Here is a 21,424-nt window from a genome sequence, read left to right as displayed (position 1 = left end):
GTTGGCTCTAGGATCATTTACCACTTAACTAAGACTGTCTCTGTGTTGGCTCTAGGATCATTTACCACTAAGACTGTCTCTGTGTTGGCTCTAGGATCATTTACCACTTAACTAAGACTGTCTCTGTGTTGGCTCTAGGATCATTTACCACTTAACTAAGACTGTCTCTGTGTTGGCTCTAGGATCATTTACCACTTAACTAAGACTGTCTCTGTGTTGGCTCTAGGATCATTTACCACTAAGACTGTCTCTGTGTTGGCTCTAGGATCATTTACCACTTAACTAAGGCTGTCTCTGTGTTGGCTCTAGGATCATTTACCACTAAGACTGTCTCTGTGTTGGCTCTAGGATCATTTACCACTAAGACTGTCTCTGTGTTGGCTCTAGGATCATTTACCTCTAAGACTGTCTCTGTGTTGGCTCTAGGATCATTTACCACTAAGACTGTCTCTGTGTTGGCTCTAGGATCATTTACCACTTAACTAAGGCTGTCTCTGTGTTGGCTCTAGGATCATTTACCACTTAACTAAGACTGTCTCTGTGTTGGCTCTAGGATCATTTACCACTAATACTGTCTCTGTGTTGGCTCTAGGATTATTTACCACTTAACTAAGGTTGTGTTGTGGTGGGTATGAAAACCATTCTTTTTAAATTACAGTTCACACTTAAATGATTTAGCTGTTTGAACACCAATTTCTCCAGAAGTTTGATTAAGAATGGAAGGCTGGAGATTGAAGAAAGATGCTAAGAGCTTTTCTTCAGAAGGTGTTTCACCATAGCAGTTTTTAGTGAGGTGAGGAAAGTGCCCGAAAACAGGGAGGGATTAACAATAGCTTGTACTTCTTCAGATATGCTATTAAAAAGAGTTTTGAAGAAGGTGGTGGGGATAGGATGGAGAAGGCAGGTAGAGGGCTTAAATTGTGATATCACTTTCCTGAGTATGTCTGTGTCAACCAGGGAAATAAATCCACAGTGCCTTTGTGTGGTAGGCTAGGGCTCATATCATCAAACTTCTCATCAGGTCTTGACTGATACCCAGCCTTGTGTTGGTTGTCTTATCTCTGAAATATGCCACAAACTTCCATGTGGAGGAACATTCACAGGTTTGAGAGGGTATGATTTATCAGGCCATCAGTGGTGGAGAAGAGCACTCTCAAATTATTCTGATTTAATAGTGACCAAGTAAATCAAATCAAATCAAATTTTATTTGTCACATACACATGGTTAGCAGATGTTAAGTACGAAAAACGAGCCCGTCTGGCATTTCTAATTGCCATACAGTCAAACGTTTTAGAACGCCTTCTCATTCAAGGGTTTTTCTTTATTTTCTACATTGTAGAATAATAGTGAAGACGACATCAAAACTATGAAATAACACATATGGAATCATGTAGTAACCCCCAAAAAATCTACATGTATTTTATATTTGAGATTCTTCAAAGTAGCCACCCTTCAAATGCCAACCGAATTATCTCCCAAGAGAATTCTCGTTGGTTATTGTCACAGCCGTTTATTTCCCCCCTCAAGCTGATACCACGACGACCCTCAAGGAACTTCACTGGACTTTATGCAAACTGGAAACCAGATGTTATGAAGCTGCATTTATTGTACCTGGGTTTTTTAACAAAGCAACTTTGAGAACAAGACTACCTAAATTCATATTGACTGTAGCACTCTCGCCGGTAAAACACTGGATCACTGCTCATATAACTTCCGCGATGCATACAAGGCCCCGCCTTCCTTTTGGCATATCTGACCACGACTCCATTTTGCTTCTCCCTTCCTATAGGCAGAAACTCAAACAGGAAGTACCTGTGCCAAGGACTATTCTGCGCTGGTCTGACCAATTGGAATCCACACTTCAAGATTGTTTTGATCACGCGGACTGGGACATGTTCCGGGTAGCCTCAGAGAATAATATTGACGTATACGCTGAATCGGTGAGTGAGTTTATAAGGAAGTGTGTAAGAGATGTTGTACCTACTGTGACTATTAAAACCTACCCTAACCAGAAACCATGGATAGATGGTGGCATTCGTGCAAAACTGAAAGTAAGAAACACCGCATTTAACCATGGCAAGATGACTGGTGATATGGCTGAACATAAACGGTGTAGTTAAGACAATCAAACAGGCACAATGCCAGTACAGGGACAAGGTGGAGTCGGAACTCAACAGTTCAGACACGAGATGTATGTGGCAGAGTCTACAGACAATCACGGGCAACAAAAGAAGAACCAGCCACATCGCAGACACCGTCTTGCTTCCAGACAAACTAAACACCTTCTTTGCCCGCTTTGAGGATAACACAGTGCCACCGATGTGGCCTGCTACCAAGGACTGTGGGCTCTCCTTCTCCATGCCCGATGTGAGTAAGACATTTAAACATTTTAATCCTCACAAGGCTGCCCAGACGGCATCTTTAGCCGCATCCTCAGAGCATGCGCAGACCAGCTGGCTGGTGTGTTTACGGACATATTCAATCTCTCCAGTCTGCTGTTCCCATATGCTTCAAGATGGCCACCATTTTTGCTGTATCCAAGAAAGTCATTCAGTTCAGTTACCATCGCCCCATAGCACTCACTTCTGTCGTCATGAAGTGCTTTGAGAGGCTAGTCAAGGGTCATATCACCCCCACCTTACCTGTCATCCTAGACCCACTTCAATTTGCTTACTGCCCCAATAGGTCCACAGACGCTGCAATATCTATTGCACTCCACACTGCCCTTTCCCACCTAGACAAAAGGAACACCTATGTGAGAATGTTGTTCATTGACGAGAGCTCAGCGTTCAACACCATAGTGCCCTCAAAGCTCATCACTAAGCTAAGGGCCCTGGGACTTAACACCTCCCTCTGCAAATGGATCCTGGACTTCCTGATGGGCCGCCCCCAGGTGGTACGGGTAGGTAACAACACATCCGCCACGCTGATCCTCAACACGAGGGTCCCTCAGGGGTGCGTGCTCAGTCCCCTCCTGGTACTCCCTGTTCACTCATGACTGCAAGGCCAAGCACGACTCCAATACCATCATTAGGTTTGTCGATGACACAACAGTGGTAGGCCTGATCACCGACAACAACGAGACAGCCTATAGGGAGGAGGTCAGAGACCTGGCGGTGTGGTGCCAGGACAACAACCTCTCCCTCAACACGATCAAGAAAAAGATGATGATTGTGGTCTACAGGAAAAAGAGGAGCACGCCCCCATTCTCATCGACGGGGCTGTAGTGGAGCAGGTTAAGAGCTTCAAGTTCCTTGGTGTCCACATCAACAACAAACTACCATGGTCCAATCACACCAAGACAGCTGTGAAGAGGGCACGAAAAAACATATTCCCCCTCAGGAGACTGAGATCCTCAAAAGGTTTGACAGCTGCACCATCGAGAGCTGGTTGCCTGGTATGGCAACTGCTCGGCCTCCGAACGCAAGGCGCTACAGAGGGCAGTGCGTACGGCCCAGTACATCACTGGGGCCAAGCTTCCTGCTATCCAGGACCACCAGGCGGTGTCAGAGGAAGTCTAGGTCCAAGTCTAGGTCCAAGAGGTTTATTAACAGCTTCTACCCCCCAAGCCATAAGACTCCTGAACATCTAATCAAAGGGCTACCCAGACTATTTGCATTGCTCCCCCCTACACTGATGCTACTCTCTGTTATCTGTGCATAGTCACTTGTACATATTACCTCAATTATCTCGACTAACAGTTGGCCCCACACATTGACTGTACTGGTACCCCTTGTATATAGCCTCCACGTTGACTCTGTACCGGTACCCCTGTATATAGCCTCCACATTGACTCTGTACCGGTACCCCCTGTATGTAGCCTCCACATTGCCTCTGTACCGTAACACCCTGTATATAGCCTCCACATTGACTCTGTACTGGTAACCCCTGTATATATCCTCCACATTGACTCTGTACCAGTACCCCCTGTATATATCCTCCACATTGACTCTGTACCGGTACCCCCTGTATATAGCCTCCATCTTGACTCTGTACCGGTACCCCCTGTATATAGCCTCCACCTTGACTCTGTACCGGTACCCCCTGTATATAGCCTCCACATTGACTCTGTATCGGTACCCCCTGTATATAGTCTCCACATTGACTCTGTACCGGTACCCCCTGTATATAGCCTCCTCATTGACTCTGTACCGGTACCCCCTGTATATAGCCTCCACATTGACTCTGTACCGGTACCCCCTGTATATAGCCTCCACATTGACTCTGTACCGTAACACCATGTATATATCCTCCACATTGACTCTGTACCGGTACCCCCTGTATATATCCTCCACATTGACTCTGTACTGGTACCCCCTGTATATAGCCTCCACCTTGACTCTGTACCGGTACCCCCTGTATATAGCCTCCACCTTGACTCTGTACCAGTACCCCCTGTATATAGCCTCCTCATTGACTCTGTACCGGTACCCCCTGTATATAGCCTCCACGTTGACTCTGTACAGGTACCCCCTGTATATAGCCTCCACGTTGACTCTGTACCGGTACCCCCTGTATATAGCCTCCACGTTGACTCTGTACCGGTACCCCGTGTATATAGTCTCCACATTGACTCTGTACCGGTACCCCGTGTATATAGTCTCCACATTGACTCTGTACCGGTACCCCCTGTATATAGTCTCCACATTGACTCTGTACCGGTAACCCCTGTATATAGTCTCCACATTGACTCTGTACCGGTACCCCATGTATATAGTCTCCACATTGACTCTGTACCGGTAACCCCTGTATATAGTCTCCACATTGACTCTGTACCGGTACCCCGTGTATATAGTCTCCACATTGACTCTGTACCGGTACCCCCAGTATATATAGCCTCCACATTGACTCTGTACCGTAATACCCTGTATATAGACCTTCTATTGTTATTTTACTGCTGCTCTGTAATTATTACTTTTTATATCATTTTTTTAAAACACCTGTTGTATTTGGCGCATATGACAAATACAATTTGATTTGTGTCTAGTTGTGGATAAAAACACTGGTGGGCTAGCACTGCTAGCATTAGCCTGCTACATTTTTCATGATGGCTAACAGCTACATAACAAGAATCCGGGACACAAATTTGCGGAATCCGTAGCAAAACAAACATTAGATATGATTTTAAAACGATTGAATCAAAACAACAGCCCGAGTGTAAACAGTATACTGTTCTGTTGCTAAGCATCATCATAATGTGACCGGTATACTGTTCTGTTGCTAAGCGTCATCATAATGTGACCAGTATACTGTTCTGTTGCTAAGCGTCATCATAATGTGACCAGTATACTGTTCTGTTGCTAAGCGTCATCATAATGTGACCAGTATACTGTTCTGTTGCTAAGCGTCATCATAATGTGACCGGTGAAATTAAGAACTTAATGTTCTTCTAACGAATTGAACAAGTTTCCTGCAGGTATTTACTTAAACGTAGCTACAAGTATTCAAATGTATTAAAACACTTCAAATAAATAGTTTCAACGGTATTGACAGTATTGAAAACCCACCTGTCTTTATTCCAAATACCCCTGTATTCTGTATATATGGTATACTACCCAAGCCTAGTGTTAATGGTAGGTGTGTATATGTCGTGTGTCTCCTCAGGCCCAGATAGCCTTCCTGCAGGGAGAGAGGAAAGGACAGGAGAACCTGAAGAAGGATCTCGTCAGGAGGATTAAGATGCTGGAATATGCCCTCAAACAGGAGAGGTATGCACCCTGCATCTTACCACATTACACTGCCTTCTGACATCATACTGACATCATCACATGACCCTGTGACCTTTCACATTTAATTCACCACACTGATAATGACAGAGGGCCTGACAGCCAAAGATGTCTCTACATGACGTCTTCAAATGACCATGAGACTTAACACAGCAGAAATCAGAGGGTCTACAATGCCAGGGGGATAAAGGGAGTCCCTGGTGTGATGTGTCTGTACAGCCTGTACACGGGGTACCAGTACTGAGTCGATTAACACACAATGAGTAACGGTAACTTGGCTATATACACGGGGTACCAGTACTGAGTCGATTAACACACAATGAGTAACGGTAACTTGGCTATATACACGGGGTACCAGTACTGAGTCGATTAACACACAATGAGTAACGGTAACTTGGCTATATACACGGGGTACCAGTACTGAGTCGATTAACACACAATGAGTAACGGTAACTTGGCTATATACACGGGGTACCAGTACTGAGTCGATTAACACACAATGAGTAACGGTAACTTGGCTATATACACGGGGTACCAGTACTGAGTCGATTAACACACAATGAGTAACGGTAACTTGGCTATATACACGGGGTACCAGTACTGAGTCCATTAACACACAATGAGTAACTTGGCTATATACACGGGGTACCAGTACTGAGTCCATTAACACACAATGAGTAACTTGGCTATATACACGGGGTACCAGTACTGAGTCGATTAACACACAATGAGTAACGGTAACTTGGCTATATACACGGGGTACCAGTACTGAGTCCATTAACACACAATGAGTAACGGTAACTTGGCTATATACACGGGGTACCAGTACTGAGTCGATTAACACACAATGAGTAACGGTAACTTGGCTATATACACGGGGTACCAGTACTGAGTCCATTAACACACAATGAGTAACTTGGCTATATACACGGGGTACCAGTACTGAGTCGATTAACACACAATGAGTAACGGTAACTTGGCTATATACACGGGGTACCAGTACTGAGTCCATTAACACACAATGAGTAACTTGGCTATATACACGGGGTACCAGTACTGAGTCGATTAACACACAATGAGTAACGGTAACTTGGCTATATACACGGGGTACCAGTACTGAGTCCATTAACACACAATGAGTAACGGTAACTTGGCTATATACACAGGCTACCAGTACTGAGTCAATGTGCAGGGGTACGAGAGAACTGAGGTAGATATGTACAATATAAGTAGGGATAAAGTTACTAGTTAACGGGATAGATAATAAACAGTAACAGCAACGTATGTGATGAGTCAAGAGATTAGTGCAAAAAAGGTCAATGCATATATTCCAGGTAGCTATTTAACCAACTAGTTAGCAGTCTTCGAGCTTGAGGGTGGAAACTGTTCAGGGTCCTGTTGGTTCCATACTGCATCGGTACCGCTTGCCATGTGATAGCAGAGAGAACAGTCTATGACTTGGGTGGCTGGAGTCTTTGACAATTTTTAGGTTCTTCCTCTGACACCATACCAAGCGGTGATGCAGCCAATCAAGCTGCTCTCAATGGTGCAATTGTAGGACTTTTTGAGAATCTGAGGGCCTTTTTTTTTTTTCACTGAGGATCTTGAAGCTCCTTGACCCACTCCACTACAGCCCCGTCGATGTGGATGGGGGCGTGCTTAGCCCTCCGTTTCCTGTAGTCCACGATCAGCTCCTTTGTCTTGTTGAGGGAGAGGTTGTTGTCCTGGCACCACACTGCCAGATCCTACCACCGTCGTGTCTCTAAGCTTAATGATGGTGTTGGAGTTGTGCGTGGCCACGTAGTCGTGGGTGAACAGGGAGTACAGGAGGGGACTCAGAACACACCCCTGAGGGGCCCCCGTGTTGAGCATCATGTGTTGTTGAATAAATACAGGCAGCCTGCAGCAGATCCTTGATGATGATGATGAATAAATACATGCAGCCTGCAGCAGATCCTTGATGATGATGAATAAATACAGGCAGCCTGCAGCAGATCCTTGATGATGATGATGATGAATAAATACAGGCAGCCTGCAGCAGATCCTTGATGATGATGATGATGATGAATAAATACCGGCAGCCTGCAGCAGATCCTTAATGATGATGAATGAATACAGGCAGCCTGCAGCAGATCCTTGATGATAATGATGAATAAATACAGGCAGCCTGCAGCAAATGCTTAATGATGATGATGAATAAAAACATGGCAGCCTGCTGCAGATCCTTAATGATGATGAATAAATTCTGTCAGCCTGCAGCAGATCCTTAGTGATGATGATGATGATGATGATGATGATGATGATGATGATGAATAAATACAGGCAGCCTGCAGCAGATCCTTGATGATGATGATGAATAAATACAGGCAGCCTGCTGCAGATCCTTGATGATGATTATGAAGATGATGATGATGATGAATAAATACAGGCAGCCTGCTGCAGATGCTTAATGATGATGATGATGATGAATAAATACAGGCAACCTGATGCAGATCCTTGATGATGATGAATAAAAAACATGGCAGCCTGCTGCAGATCCTTAATGATGATGAATAAATTCTGTCAGCCTGCAGCAGATCCTTAGTGATGATGATGATGATGATGATGAATAAATACAGGCAACCTGATGCAGATCCTTGATGATGATGAATAAAAACATGGCAGCCTGCAGCAGATCCTTGATGATGATGAATAAATACAGGCAGCCTGCAGCAGATCCTTGATGATGATGATGATGAATAAATACAGTCAGCCTGCAGCAGATCCTTGATGATGATGATGAATAAATACAGGCAGCCTGCAGCAGATCCTTAATGATGATGATGATGAATAAATACAGTCAGCCTGCAGCAGATCCTTGATGATGATGATGAATAAATACAGGCAGCCTGCAGCAGATCCTTGATGATGATTATGAATAAATACAGGCAGCCTGCTGCAGATCCTTAATGATGATGATGAATAAATACAGGCAGCCTGCTGCAGATCCTTAATGATGATGATGAATAAATACAGGCAACCTGCAGCAGATCCTTGATGATGATGATTATGATGAATAAATACAGGCAGCCTGCAGCAGATCCTTAATGATGATGATGATGTTGAATAAATACAGGCAGCCTACAGCAGATCCTTGATGATGATGAATAAATACAGTCAGCCTGCAGCAGATCCTTGATGATGATGATGAATAAATACAGGCAGCCTGCAGCAGATCCTTGATGATGATTATGAATAAATACAGGCAGCCTGCTGCAGATCCTTAATGATGATGATGAATAAATACAGGCAGCCTGCTGCAGATCCTTAATGATGATGATGAATAAATACAGGCAGCCTGCTGCAGATCCTTGATGATGATGATGATGAATAAATACAGGCAGCCTGCTGCAGATCCTTAATGATGATGATGAATAAATACAGGCAGCCTGCAGCAGATCCTTGATGATGATGATGAATAAATACAGGCAGCCTGCTGCAGATCCTTAATGATGATGATGAATAAATACAGGCAGCCTGCAGCAGATCCTTGATGATGATGAATGAATACAGGCAGCCTGCTGCAGATCCTTGATGATGATGATGAATAAATACAGGCAGCCTGCTGCAGATCCTTGATGATGATGATGAATAAATACAGGCAGCCTGCTGCAGATCCTTAATGATGATGATGAATAAATACAGGCAGCCTGCTGCAGATCCTTGATGATGATGATGATGATGATGATGAATAAATACAGGCAGCCTGCTGCAGATCCTTGATGATGATGATGATGATGAATAAATACAGGCAGCCTGCAGCAGATCCTTGATGATGATGAATAAATACAGGCAGCCTGCAGCAGATCCTTGATGATGATGAATAAATACAGGCAGCCTGCAGCAGATCCTTGATGATGATGATTAATAAATACAGGCAGCCTGCAGCAGATCCTTGATGATGATGAATAAATACAGGCAGCCTGCAGCAGATCCTTGATGATTATGAATAAATACAGGTAGCCTGCTGCAGATCCTTGATGATGATGATGATGAATAAATACAGGCAAACTGCTGCAAATCCTTAATGATGATGATGAATAAATACAGGCAGCCTGCTGCAGATCCTTAATGATGATGATGATGAATAAATACCGGCTGCCTGCAGCAGATCCTTGATGATGATGATGAAGATGATGATGATGATGATGAATAAATACAGGCAGCCTGCAGTAGATCCTTGATTATGATGATGAAGATGATGATGATGATGATGAATAAATACAGGCAGCCTGCTGCAGATCCTTGATTATGATGATGAAGATGATGATGATGATGATGAATAAATACAGGCAGCCTGCTGCAGATCCTTGATTATGATGATGAAGATGATGAAGATGATGATGAATAAATACAGGCAGCCTGCAGCTGATCCTTGATGATGATGAATAAATACAGGCAGCCTGCAGCTGATCCTTGATGATGATGAATAAATACAGGCAGCCTGCAGCAGATCCTTGATGATGATGATGACGATGATGATGATGATGATGAATAAATACAGGCAGCCTGCAGCAGATCCTTAATGATGATGATGAATAAATACAGGCATCCAGCTGCAGATCCTTGATGATGATGATGATGAATGAATACAGGCAGCCTGCTGCAGATCCTTGATGATGAAGGTGATGATGATGAATGATGATGATGATGATGATGAATAAATACAGGCAACCTGCTGCAGATCCTTAATGATGATGATGATGAATAAATACAGGCAGCCTGCAGCAGATCCTTAATGATGATTATGAAGATGATGATGATGATGATGAATAAATACAGACAGCCTGCTGCAGATCCTTGATGATGAAGATGATGATGATGATGATGAATAAATACAGGCAACCTGCTGCAGATCCTTAATGATGATTATGAAGATGATGATGATGATGATGAATAAATACAGACAGCCTGCTGCAGATCCTTGATGATGAAGATGATGATGATGATGAATAAATACAGGCAACCTGCTGCAGATCCTTAATGATGATTATGAAGATGATGATGATGAATAAATACAGGCAGCCTGCTGCAGATCCTTGATGATGGTGATGATGATGAATGATGATGATGATGATGATGAATAAATACAGGCAGCCTGCTGCAGATCCTTAATGATGATGAATAAATACAGGCAGCCTGCAGCAGATCCTTAATGATGATTATGAAGATGATGATGATGATGAATAAATACAGGCAGCCTGCTGCAAATCCTTGATGATGAAGATGATGATGAATAAATACAGGCAACCTGCTGCAGATCCTTAATGATGAAGGTGATGATGATGATGAATGATGATGATGATGATGATGAATAAATACAGGCAACCTGCTGCAGATCCTTAATGATGATGAATAAATACAGGCAGCCTGCAGCAGATCCTTAATGATGATTATGAAGATGATGATGATGATGATGAATAAATACAGGCAGCCTGCTGCAGATCCTTGATGATGAAGATGATGATGAATAAATACAGGCAGCCTGCTGCAGATCCTTAATGATGAAGGTGATGATGATGATGAATGATGATGATGATGGTGATGAATAAATACAGGCAACCTGCTGCAGATCCTTAATGATGATGATGAATAAATACAGGCAGCCTGCTGCAGATCCTTGATGATGAAGGTGATGATGATGATGAATGATGATGATGATGATGATGATGATGATGATGAATAAATACAGGCAACCTGCTGCAGATCCTTAATGATGATGATGAATAAATACAGGCAGCCTGCAGCAGATCCTTGATGATGATTAATAAATACAGGCAGCCTGCTGCAGATCCTTAATGATGATGATGATGAATAAATACAGGCAGCCTGCAGCAGATCCTTAATGATGATGATGATGATGATGAATAAATACAGGCAGCCAGCAGCAGATCCTTAATGATGATGATGATGATGAAGGTGATGAATAAATACAGGCAGCCTGCTGCAGATCCTTGATGATGATTAATAAATGCAGGCAGCCTGCAGCAGATCCTTAATGATGATGATGAATAAATACAGGCAGCCTGCAGCAGATCCTTAATGATGATGATGATGATGATGAATAAATACAGGCAGCCAGCAGCAGATCCTTGATGATGATGATTATGATGAATAAATACAGGCAGACTGCTGCAGATCCTTAATGATGATTATGAAGATGATGGTGATGATGATGAATAAATACAGGCAACCTGCTGCAGATCCTTAATGATGATTATGAAGATGATGATGATGAATAAACACAGGCAGCGTGCTGCAGATCCTTGATGATGATGATGAATAAATACAGGCAGCCTGCTGCAGATCCTTAATGATGATGATGAATAAATACAGGCAGCCTGCTGCAGATCCTTGATGATGATGATGATGAATAAATACAGGCAGCCTGCTGCAGATCCTTGATGATGATAAATAAATACAGGCAGCCTGCATCAGATCCTTAATGATGATGAATAAATACAGGTAGCCTGCTGCAGATCCTTAATGATGAAGGTGATGAATAAATACAGGTAGCCTGCTGCAGATCCTTGATGATGATTAATAAATACAGGTAGCCTGCTGCAGATCCTTAATGATGATGAATAAATACAGGTAGCCTGCTGCAGATCCTTGATGATGATAAATAAATACAGGTAGCCTGCTGCAGATCCTTAATGATGATGATGAATAAATACAGGTAGCCTGCTGCAGATCCTTAATGATGATGATTAATAAATACAGGCAGCCTGCTGCAGATCCTTAATGATTATGATGAATAAATACAGGCAGCCTGCAGCAGATCCTTAATGATGATGAATAAATACAGGCAGCCTGCAGCAGATCCTTAATGATTATGATGAATAAATACAGGCAGCCTGCAGCAGATCCTTAATGATGATGATGAATAAATACAGGCAGCCTGCTGCAGATCCTTAATGATTATGATGAATAAATACAGGCAGCCTGCAGCAGATCCTTAATGATGATGATGAATAAATACAGGCAGCCTGCTGCAGATCCTTGATGATGATGAATAAATACAGGCAGCCTGCAGCAGATCCTTAATGATGATGATGAATAAATACAGGCAGCCTGCTGCAGATCCTTAATGATTATGATGAATAAATACAGGTAGCCTGCAGCAGATCCTTAATGATGATGATTAATAAATACAGGCAGCCTGCTGCAGATCCTTAATGATGATGATGAAGATGATGATGATGAATAAATACAGGCAGCCTGCTGCAGATCTGTTATTCAATGTGTTTCTATTGGCTAATAGCAGTAAGGACTATCTGTTATTCAATGTGTTTCTATGGGCTAATAGCAGTAAGGACTATCTGTTATTCAATGTGTTTCTATTGGCTAATAGCAGTAAGGACTATCTGTTATTCAATGTGTTTCTATTGGCTAATAGCAGTAAGGACTATCTGTTGTTCCATGTGTTTCTATGGGCTAATAGCAGTAAGGACTATCTGTTATTCAATGTGTTTCTATGGGCTAATAGCAGTAAGGACTATCTGTTATTCAATGTGTTTCTATTGGCTAATAGCAGTAAGGACTATCTGTTATTCAATGTGTTTCTATGGGCTAATAGCAGTAAGGACTATCTGTTATTCAATGTGTTTCTATTGGCTAATAGCAGTAAGGACTATCTGTTGTTCAATGTGTTTCTATTGGCTAATAGCAGTAAGGACTATCTGTTATTCAATGTGTTTCTATGGGCTAATAGCAGTAAGGACTATCTGTTATTCAATCTGTTTCTATTGGCTAATAGCAGTAAGGACTATCTGTTATTCAGTGTGTTAATAGCAGTAAGGACTATCTGTTATTCAATATGTTTCTATGGGCTAATAGCAGTAAGGACTATCTGTTATTCAATGTGTTTCTATGGGCTAATAGCAGTAAGGACTATCTGTTATTCAATGTGTTTCTATGGGCTAATAGCAGTAAGGACTATCTGTTATTCAATGTGTTTCTATGGGCTAATAGCAGTAAGGACTATCTGTTATTCAATGTGTTTCTATTGGCTAATAGCAGTAAGGACTATCTGTTATTCAATGTGTTTCTATGGGCTAATAGCAGTAAGGACTATCTGTTATTCAATGTGTTTCTATGGGCTAATAGCAGTAAGGACTATCTGTTGTTCCATGTGTTTCTATTGGCTAATAGCAGTAAGGACTATCTGTTATTCAATGTGTTTCTATTGGCTAATAGCAGTAAGGACTGTCTGTTATTCAATGTGTTTCTATTGGTTAATAGCAGTAAGGACTATCTGTTATTCAATGTGTTTCTATGGGCTAATAGCAGTAAGGACTATCTGTTATTCAATGTGTTTCTAATAGCAGTAAGGACTATCTGTTATTCAATGTGTTTCTATTGGCTAATAGCAGTAAGGACTATCTGTTATTCAATGTGTTTCTATTGGCTAATAGCAGTAAGGACTATCTGTTATTCAATGTGTTTCTATTGGCTAATAGCAGTAAGGACTATCTGTTATTCAGTGTGTTAATAGCAGTAAGGACTATCTGTTATTCAGTGTGTTAATAGCAGTAAGGACTATCTGTTATTCAATATGTTTCTATGGGCTAATAGCAGTAAGGACTATCTGTTATTCAATGTGTTTCTATTGGCTAATAGCAGTAAGGACTATCTGTTGTTCCATGTGTTTCTATTGGTTAATAGCAGTAAGGACTATCTGTTATTCAATGTGTTTCTATGGGCTAATAGCAGTAAGGACTATCTGTTGTTCCATGTGTTTCTATGGGCTAATAGCAGTAAGGACTGTCTGTTATTCAATGTGTTTCTATTGGCTAATAGCAGTAAGGACAAATACACATTTTCATCAATACATTGTTTTATGTATTTTAGTTTTATACTTCAAGGGGTGTTAACATTCCAAATGAAATATCTTAATGGTCCTTGGTGTGACCTTCTTCAAGCCATCCATCTAGTTTAGTAGAACCCCCTTCCACCGACTTAGACAGGGCTTAGACTACTAGCACATTAACAGGAATGTTCTGGCTAGTTAACAGGAATGTTCTGGCTAGTTAACAGGAATGCACTGGTTAGTTAACAGGAATGTTCTGGCTAGTTAACAGGAATGTTCTGGCTAGTTAACAGGAATGTTCTGTTTAGTTAACAGGAATGTTCTGGCTAGTTAACAGGAATGTTCTGGTTAGTTAACAGGAATGTTCTGGCTAGTTAACAGGAATGTTCTGTTTAGTTAACAGGAATATTCTGGCTAGTTAACAGGAATGTTCTGGTTAGTTAACAGGAATATTCTGGCTAGTTAACAGGAATGTTCTGGCTAGTTAACAGGAATGTTTTTGCTAGTTAACAGGAATGTTCTGGTTAGTTAACAGGAATGTTCTGGCTAGTTAACAGGAATGCACTGGCTAGTTAACAGGAATGTTCTGGTTAGTTAACAGGAATGTTCTGGATAGTTAACAGGAATGTTCTGTTTAGTTAACAGGAATGTTCTGGCTAGTTAACAGGAATGTTCTGATTAGTTAACAGGAATGTTCTGGTTAGTTAACAGGAATGTTCTGGCTAGTTAACAGGAATGTTCTGGCTAGTTAACAGGAATGTTCTGGTTAGTTAACAGGAATATTCTGGCTAGTTAACAGGAATGTTCTGGTTAGTTAACAGGAATGTTCTGGCTAGTTAACAGGAATGTTCTGGTTAGTTAACAGGAATGTTCTGGTTAGTTAACAGGAATGTTCTGGTTAGTTAACAGGAATGTTCTGGCTAGTTAACAGGAATGTTCTGGTTAGTTAACAGGAATGTTCTGGTTAGTTAACAGGAATGTTCTGGTTAGTTAACAGGAATGTTTTGGCTAGTTAACAGGAATGTTCTGGCTAGTTAACAGGAGTATTCTGGCTAGTTAACAGGAATGCACTGGCTAGTTAACAGGAATGCACTGGCTAGTTAACAGGAATGTTTTTGCTAGTTAACAGGAATGTTCTGGTTAGTTAACAGGAATGTTCTGGCTAGTTAACAGGAATGTTCTGGTTAGTTAACAGGAATGTTCTGGTTAGTTAACAGGAATGTTCTGGTTAGTTAACAGGAATGTTCTGGCTAGTTAACAGTAATGTTCTGGTTAGTTAACAGGAATATTCTGGTTAGTTAACAGGGATGTTCTGGTTAGTTAACAGGAATGTTCTGGTTAGTTAACAGGAATGTTCTGGTTAGTTAACAGGAATGTTCTGACTAGTTAACAGGAATATTCTGGCTAGTTAACAGGAATATTCTGGTTAGTTAACAGGGATGTTCTGGTTAGTTAACAGGAATGTTCTGGTTAGTTAACAGGAATGTTTTGGTTAGTTAACAGGAATGTTCTGTTTAGTTAACAGGAATGTTCTGGCTAGTTAACAGGAATGTTCTGGTTAGTTAACAGGAATGTTCTGGTTAGTTAACAGGAATGTTCTGGCTAGTTAACAGGAATGTTCTGGCTAGTTAACAGGAATGTTCTGGTTAGTTAACAGGAATATTCTGGCTAGTTAACAGGAATGTTCTGGTTAGTTAACAGGAATGTTCTGGCTAGTTAACAGGAATGTTCTGGTTAGTTAACAGGAATGTTCTGGTTAGTTAACAGGAATGTTCTGGTTAGTTAACAGGAATGTTCTGGCTAGTTAACAGGAATGTTCTGGTTAGTTAACAGGAATGTTCTGGTTAGTTAACAGGAATGTTCTGGTTAGTTAACAGGAATGTTTTGGCTAGTTAACAGGAATGTTCTGGCTAGTTAACAGGAGTTTTCTGGCTAGTTAACAGGAATGCACTGGCTAGTTAACAGGAATGCACTGGCTAGTTAACAGGAATGTTTTTGCTAGTTAACAGGAATGTTCTGGTTAGTTAACAGGAATGTTCTGGCTAGTTAACAGGAATGTTCTGGTTAGTTAACAGGAATGTTCTGGTTAGTTAACAGGAATGTTCTGGTTAGTTAACAGGAATGTTCTGGCTAGTTAACAGTAATGTTCTGGTTAGTTAACAGGAATATTCTGGTTAGTTAACAGGGATGTTCTGGTTAGTTAACAGGAATGTTCTGGTTAGTTAACAGGAATGTTCTGGTTAGTTAACAGGAATGTTCTGACTAGTTAACAGGAATATTCTGGCTAGTTAACAGGAATATTCTGGTTAGTTAACAGGGATGTTCTGGTTAGTTAACAGGAATGTTCTGGTTAGTTAACAGGAATGTTTTGGTTAGTTAACAGGAATGTTCTGACTAGTTAACAGGAACTGTGATCCCAAGTTATTATACTGATTGAAGTGCGGACAATGTTTCTCTGTCAATCTTAATCATCAGCATCTTTGAACAGTTGTTTCTGCTTTCTCTTCCAGGTCCAAGTACCACAAGTTAAAATATGGAACGGAGTTGAACCAAGGAGACGTGAAACCTCCCAGCTATGACTACGGTAGGACAATTTACACACGACCCTCTTCTTCTATGGCGGTACTAAATCCTAGAGAATGCAGCATTCACATACCTGAATCCTGTCTGGCTGTGTAGACTTTTACACATGTCTTATCCAATAGTTTCACCATGTATTTTCCTGATAACTATCATGTAACAACACTCTCTCTGATGGTCTCCATGTTCTGATTCCCTCCTGTCTTTAGGGATGTGTCCTTTTGGTCTCCATGTTCTGATTCCCTCCTGTCTTTAGGGATGTGTCCTATTGGTCTCCATGTTCTGATTCCCTCCTGTCTTTAGGGATGTGTCCTCCTCATCATTCATCATCTTTATTCATAAGATACAGCCTGTTCTGTCTGTTCAAAGCATCAGCTCTCTGGAAGTGTTGATGAACCGGAGAGGTGTCGGGGTGTGTGTGTGTCGGGATGTGTGTGTGTCGGGGTGTGTGTGTGTCGGGGTGTGTGTGTGTCGTGGTGTGCGTGTCGTGGTGTGCGTGTTCATGTGCCTAAATTAGGCACGTCTCTCTCTTCTCCTCTCCCCTCTCTCCTAAATTACCAAGTAGGGATGCACCGATATGACATTTTTGGCCGATACCGATATCCGATATTTTCCTTGACAAAATTAAACCAATATCGATTTATAAAAAAATGTTGTGGCCTGTTAAGCATTCTAGTATAGTTAACACACACACACACATGCACACAGCGGTCTAAGGCACTGCATCTCTGTGCAAGAGGCGTCACTACAGTCCCTGGTTTGAAACCAGGCTGTATCACATCCGGCTGTGATTGGGAGTCCCATAGGGCGGCACACAATTGGCCCAGCGTCGTTCGGGGTAGGTCGTCATTGTAAATAAGAATTTGTTCTTAACTGACTTGTTACATAAAGGCTACACACTCACACCACACTGACCAATAAGTTATTTTGTTTCCATTTACGTATGTCCCCATTACCAGTAAAACATAATCAAAACCTATTTCTTTACTTACTTGCTGTGCTGTTTTGTTGTTCAGTCGTTTCATTCTCAACCAGGATTTCATCATACATGTCAAACAGTGATGTTTCAGCTCTGTCCATGGCCTCTCTTCCTCTTCACTGTCACTGTGTCCGTTTCCATCTTGTCCAGCCATGTCTGTCCGTGGCCTCTCTTCCTCTTCACTGTCACAGTGTCCGTTTCCATCTTGTCCAGCCATGTCTGTCCGTGGCCTCTCTTCCTCTTCACTGTCACAGTGTCCGTTTCCATCTTGTCCAGCCATGTCTGTCCGTGGCCTCTCTTCCTCTTCACTGTCACAGTGTCCGTTTCCATATTGTCCAGCCATGTCTGTCCGTGGCCTCTCTTCCTCTTCACTGTCACTGTGTCCGTTTCTATCTTGTCCAGCCATGTCTGTCCGTGGCCTCTCTTCCTCTTCACTGTCACTGTGTCCGTTTCCATCTTGTCCAGCCATGTCTGTCCGTGGTCTCTCTTCCTCTTCACTGTCACTGTGTCCGTTTCCTTCTTGTCCAGCCATGTCTGTCCGTGGCCTCTCTTCCTTGGTGCACACTGTCACTGTGTCCGTTTCCATCTTGTCCAGCCATGTCTGTCCGTGGCCTCTCTTCCTCGGTACGCACCGTCACTGTGTCCGTTTCCTTATTGTCCAGTTGAGTTGGTAACATTTCACGTAAACCCTGTTTCTGGTCTGCATCAAAGTAGCGGTCCTTGTACCTAGCATCGAGCATGGTGGAGACACAGTAAAGAGGCTCAGATAGAATGCCTGTTAAAAAAGTAGCGGTCCTTGTACCTAACATCGAGCATGGTGGCGACACAGTAAAGAGAGAATGCCTGTTAAAGAAGTAGTGGTCCTTGTACCTAACATCGAGCATGGTGGAGACACAGTAAAGAGGCTCAGAGAGAATGCCTGTTAAAAAAGTAGCGGTCCTTGTACCTAACATCGAGCATGGTGGCGACACAGTAAAGAGAGAATGCCTGTTAAAGAAGTAGTGGTCCTTGTACCTAACATCGAGCATGGTGGAGACACAGTAAAGAGAGAATGCCTGTTAAAGAAGTAGCGGTCCTTGTACCTAGCATCGAGCATGGTGGAGACACAGTAAAGAGGCTCAGAGAGAATGCCAGTTAAAGAAGTAGCGGTCCTTGTACCTAACATCGAGCATGGTAGAGACACAGTAAAGAGGCTCAGAGAGAATGCCTGTTAAAGAAGTAGTGATCCTTGTACCTAACATCGAGCATGGTAGAGACACAGTAAAGAGGCTCAGAGAGAATGCCTGTTAACCTTTCTGATCTCCCCATCCCGGATCCGGGTTCGTGAATACAGACTCAAGCTCATTACCATAACGCAATGTTAACTATTCATGAAAATCGCAAATGAAATGAAATAAATATGCTAGCTCTCAAGCTTAGCCTTTTGTTAACAACACTGTCATCTCAGATTTTCAAAATATGCTTCTCAACCATTGCAAAACAAGCATTTGTGTAACAGTATTGATGGCTAACGTAGCATTTAGCATTAGCATTCAGCTGGCAACATTTACACAAAAAAACAGAAAAGCATTCAAAAAAATCATTTACCTTTGAAGAACTTCAGATGTTTTCAATGAGGAGACTCTCAGATAGCAAATGTTCAGTTTTTCCTGAAAGATTATTTGTTTAGGACAAATCGCTCCGTTTTCTGCGTCACGTTTAGCTATGAAAAAACCCCTGTATCCAGGATTGTGTAAATCTATCAGCAAGCTCATTAGCATAACACAACGTTAACTATTTATGAAAATCGCAAATGAAATGAAATAAATATGCCATCTCTCAAGCTTAGCCTTTTGTAAACAACACTGTCATCTCAGATTTTCAAAATATGCTTCTCAACCATAGGAAAACAATAATTTGTGTAAAAGTAGCTAGCTAGAGTTAGCATTTCGCGTTAGCATTTAGCGTTAGCATTAGCGTTAGCATCCAGCACGCAACATTAACAAAAACATAAAAGCCTTCAAATAAAATCATTTACCTTTGAAGAACTTCTGATGTTTTCAATGAGGATACTCTCAGTTAGATAGCAGATGCTCAGTTTTTCCAAAAAGATTCCTTGTGTATTAGAAATAGCTCCGTTTTATACATCACATTTGGCTACCAAAAAAAATCCATAAATTCAGTCCTCAAAACGCAAACTTTTTTCCAAATTAACTCCATAATATCGACTGAAAACATGGCAAACGTTGTTTAGAATCAATCATCAAGGTGTTTTTCACATATCTCTTCATTGATACATCGTTCTTGGACACATGCTTTCTCCCCTGAATCAAATGGTAAAGTAGAAGCAGCTGGCAATTGCGCACCGAATTCGACGCAGGACACCAGGCGGACACTTGGAAAATGTAGTCTCTTATGGTCAATCTTCCAATGATATGCCTACAAATACGTCACAATGCTGCTAAGACCTTGGGCGAACGACAGAAAGTGTAGGCTCATTCGTTGCGCAATCACAGCCATATAAGGAGAGAATGGAAAACAGAGCTTCAGAAATTCTGCTAATTCCTGGGTGATGCATCATCTTGGTTTCGCCTGTAGAATGAGTTCTGGGGCACTTACAGACAAAATCTTTGCAGATTCTGAAACTTCAGAGTGTTTTCTTTCCAAAACTGTCAAGAATATGCATAGTCGAGCATCTTTTCGTGACAAAATATCGCGCTTAAAACGGGAACGTTTTTTATCCAAAAATGAAATAGCGCCCCTAGAGCTCTAACAGGTTAAAGAAGTAGTGATCCTTGTACCTAACATCGAGCATGGTGGAGACACAATAAAGAGGCTCAGAGAGAATGCCTGTTAAAGAAGTAGCGGTCCTTGTACCTAGCATCGAGCATGGTGGTGACACAGTAAAGAGGCTCAGAGAGAATGCCTGTTAAAGAAGTAGCGGTCCTTGTACCTAGCATCGAGCATGGTGGCGACACAGTAAAGAGAGAATGCCTGTTAAAGAAGTAGTGGTCCTTGTACCTAACATCGAGCATGGTGGAGACACAGTAAAGAGAGAATGCCTGTTATAGAAGTAGAGGTCCTTGTACCTAGCATCGAGCATGGTGGCAACACAGTAAAGAGGCTCAGAGAGAATGCCTGTTAAAGAAGTAGTGGTCCTTGTACCTAGCATCGAGCATGGTGGCGACACAGTAAAGAGAGAATGCCTGTTAAAAAAGTAGCGGTCCTTGTACCTAGCATCGAGCATGGTGGCGACACAGTAAAGAGAGAATGCCTGTTAAAGAAGTAGTGGTCCTTGTACCTAACAT

General features: G+C 41.9%; 1 protein-coding gene across 6 annotated transcripts in view; it reads left to right on the top strand.

Moving 5' to 3' along the window:
* LOC139377016 (striatin-like) overlaps window positions 1-21,424 on the top strand; it is a 75,206-nt gene that overhangs the window by 15,763 nt on the left and 38,019 nt on the right. For 4 of the 6 annotated variants that reach the window (XR_011627982.1, XR_011627983.1, XM_071120083.1 and 1 more), the window contains exons 2-3: window positions 5,606-5,709; window positions 17,089-17,162. Coding sequence is in view for 3 of the 6 variants with exons in the window: in XM_071120083.1 (XP_070976184.1) it covers window positions 5,606-5,709; window positions 17,089-17,162 (178 nt within the window). In the remaining 3 variants the exon portion in view is untranslated. Of the gene's footprint in view, window positions 1-1,790; window positions 1,942-5,605; window positions 5,710-17,088; window positions 17,163-21,424 lie in introns of all 6 variants that reach the window. The other 2 variants (XR_011627984.1, XM_071120085.1) reach the window with 1 other exon arrangement.

The sequence above is a fragment of the Oncorhynchus clarkii genome, chromosome 20 (assembly GCF_045791955.1).
Source record: "Oncorhynchus clarkii lewisi isolate Uvic-CL-2024 chromosome 20, UVic_Ocla_1.0, whole genome shotgun sequence".
Taxonomy (NCBI): Eukaryota; Metazoa; Chordata; class Actinopteri; order Salmoniformes; family Salmonidae; genus Oncorhynchus; species Oncorhynchus clarkii.
Note: the sequence above shows the minus strand (reverse complement) of the source record. Positions and strands in the feature narration are given on the sequence as shown.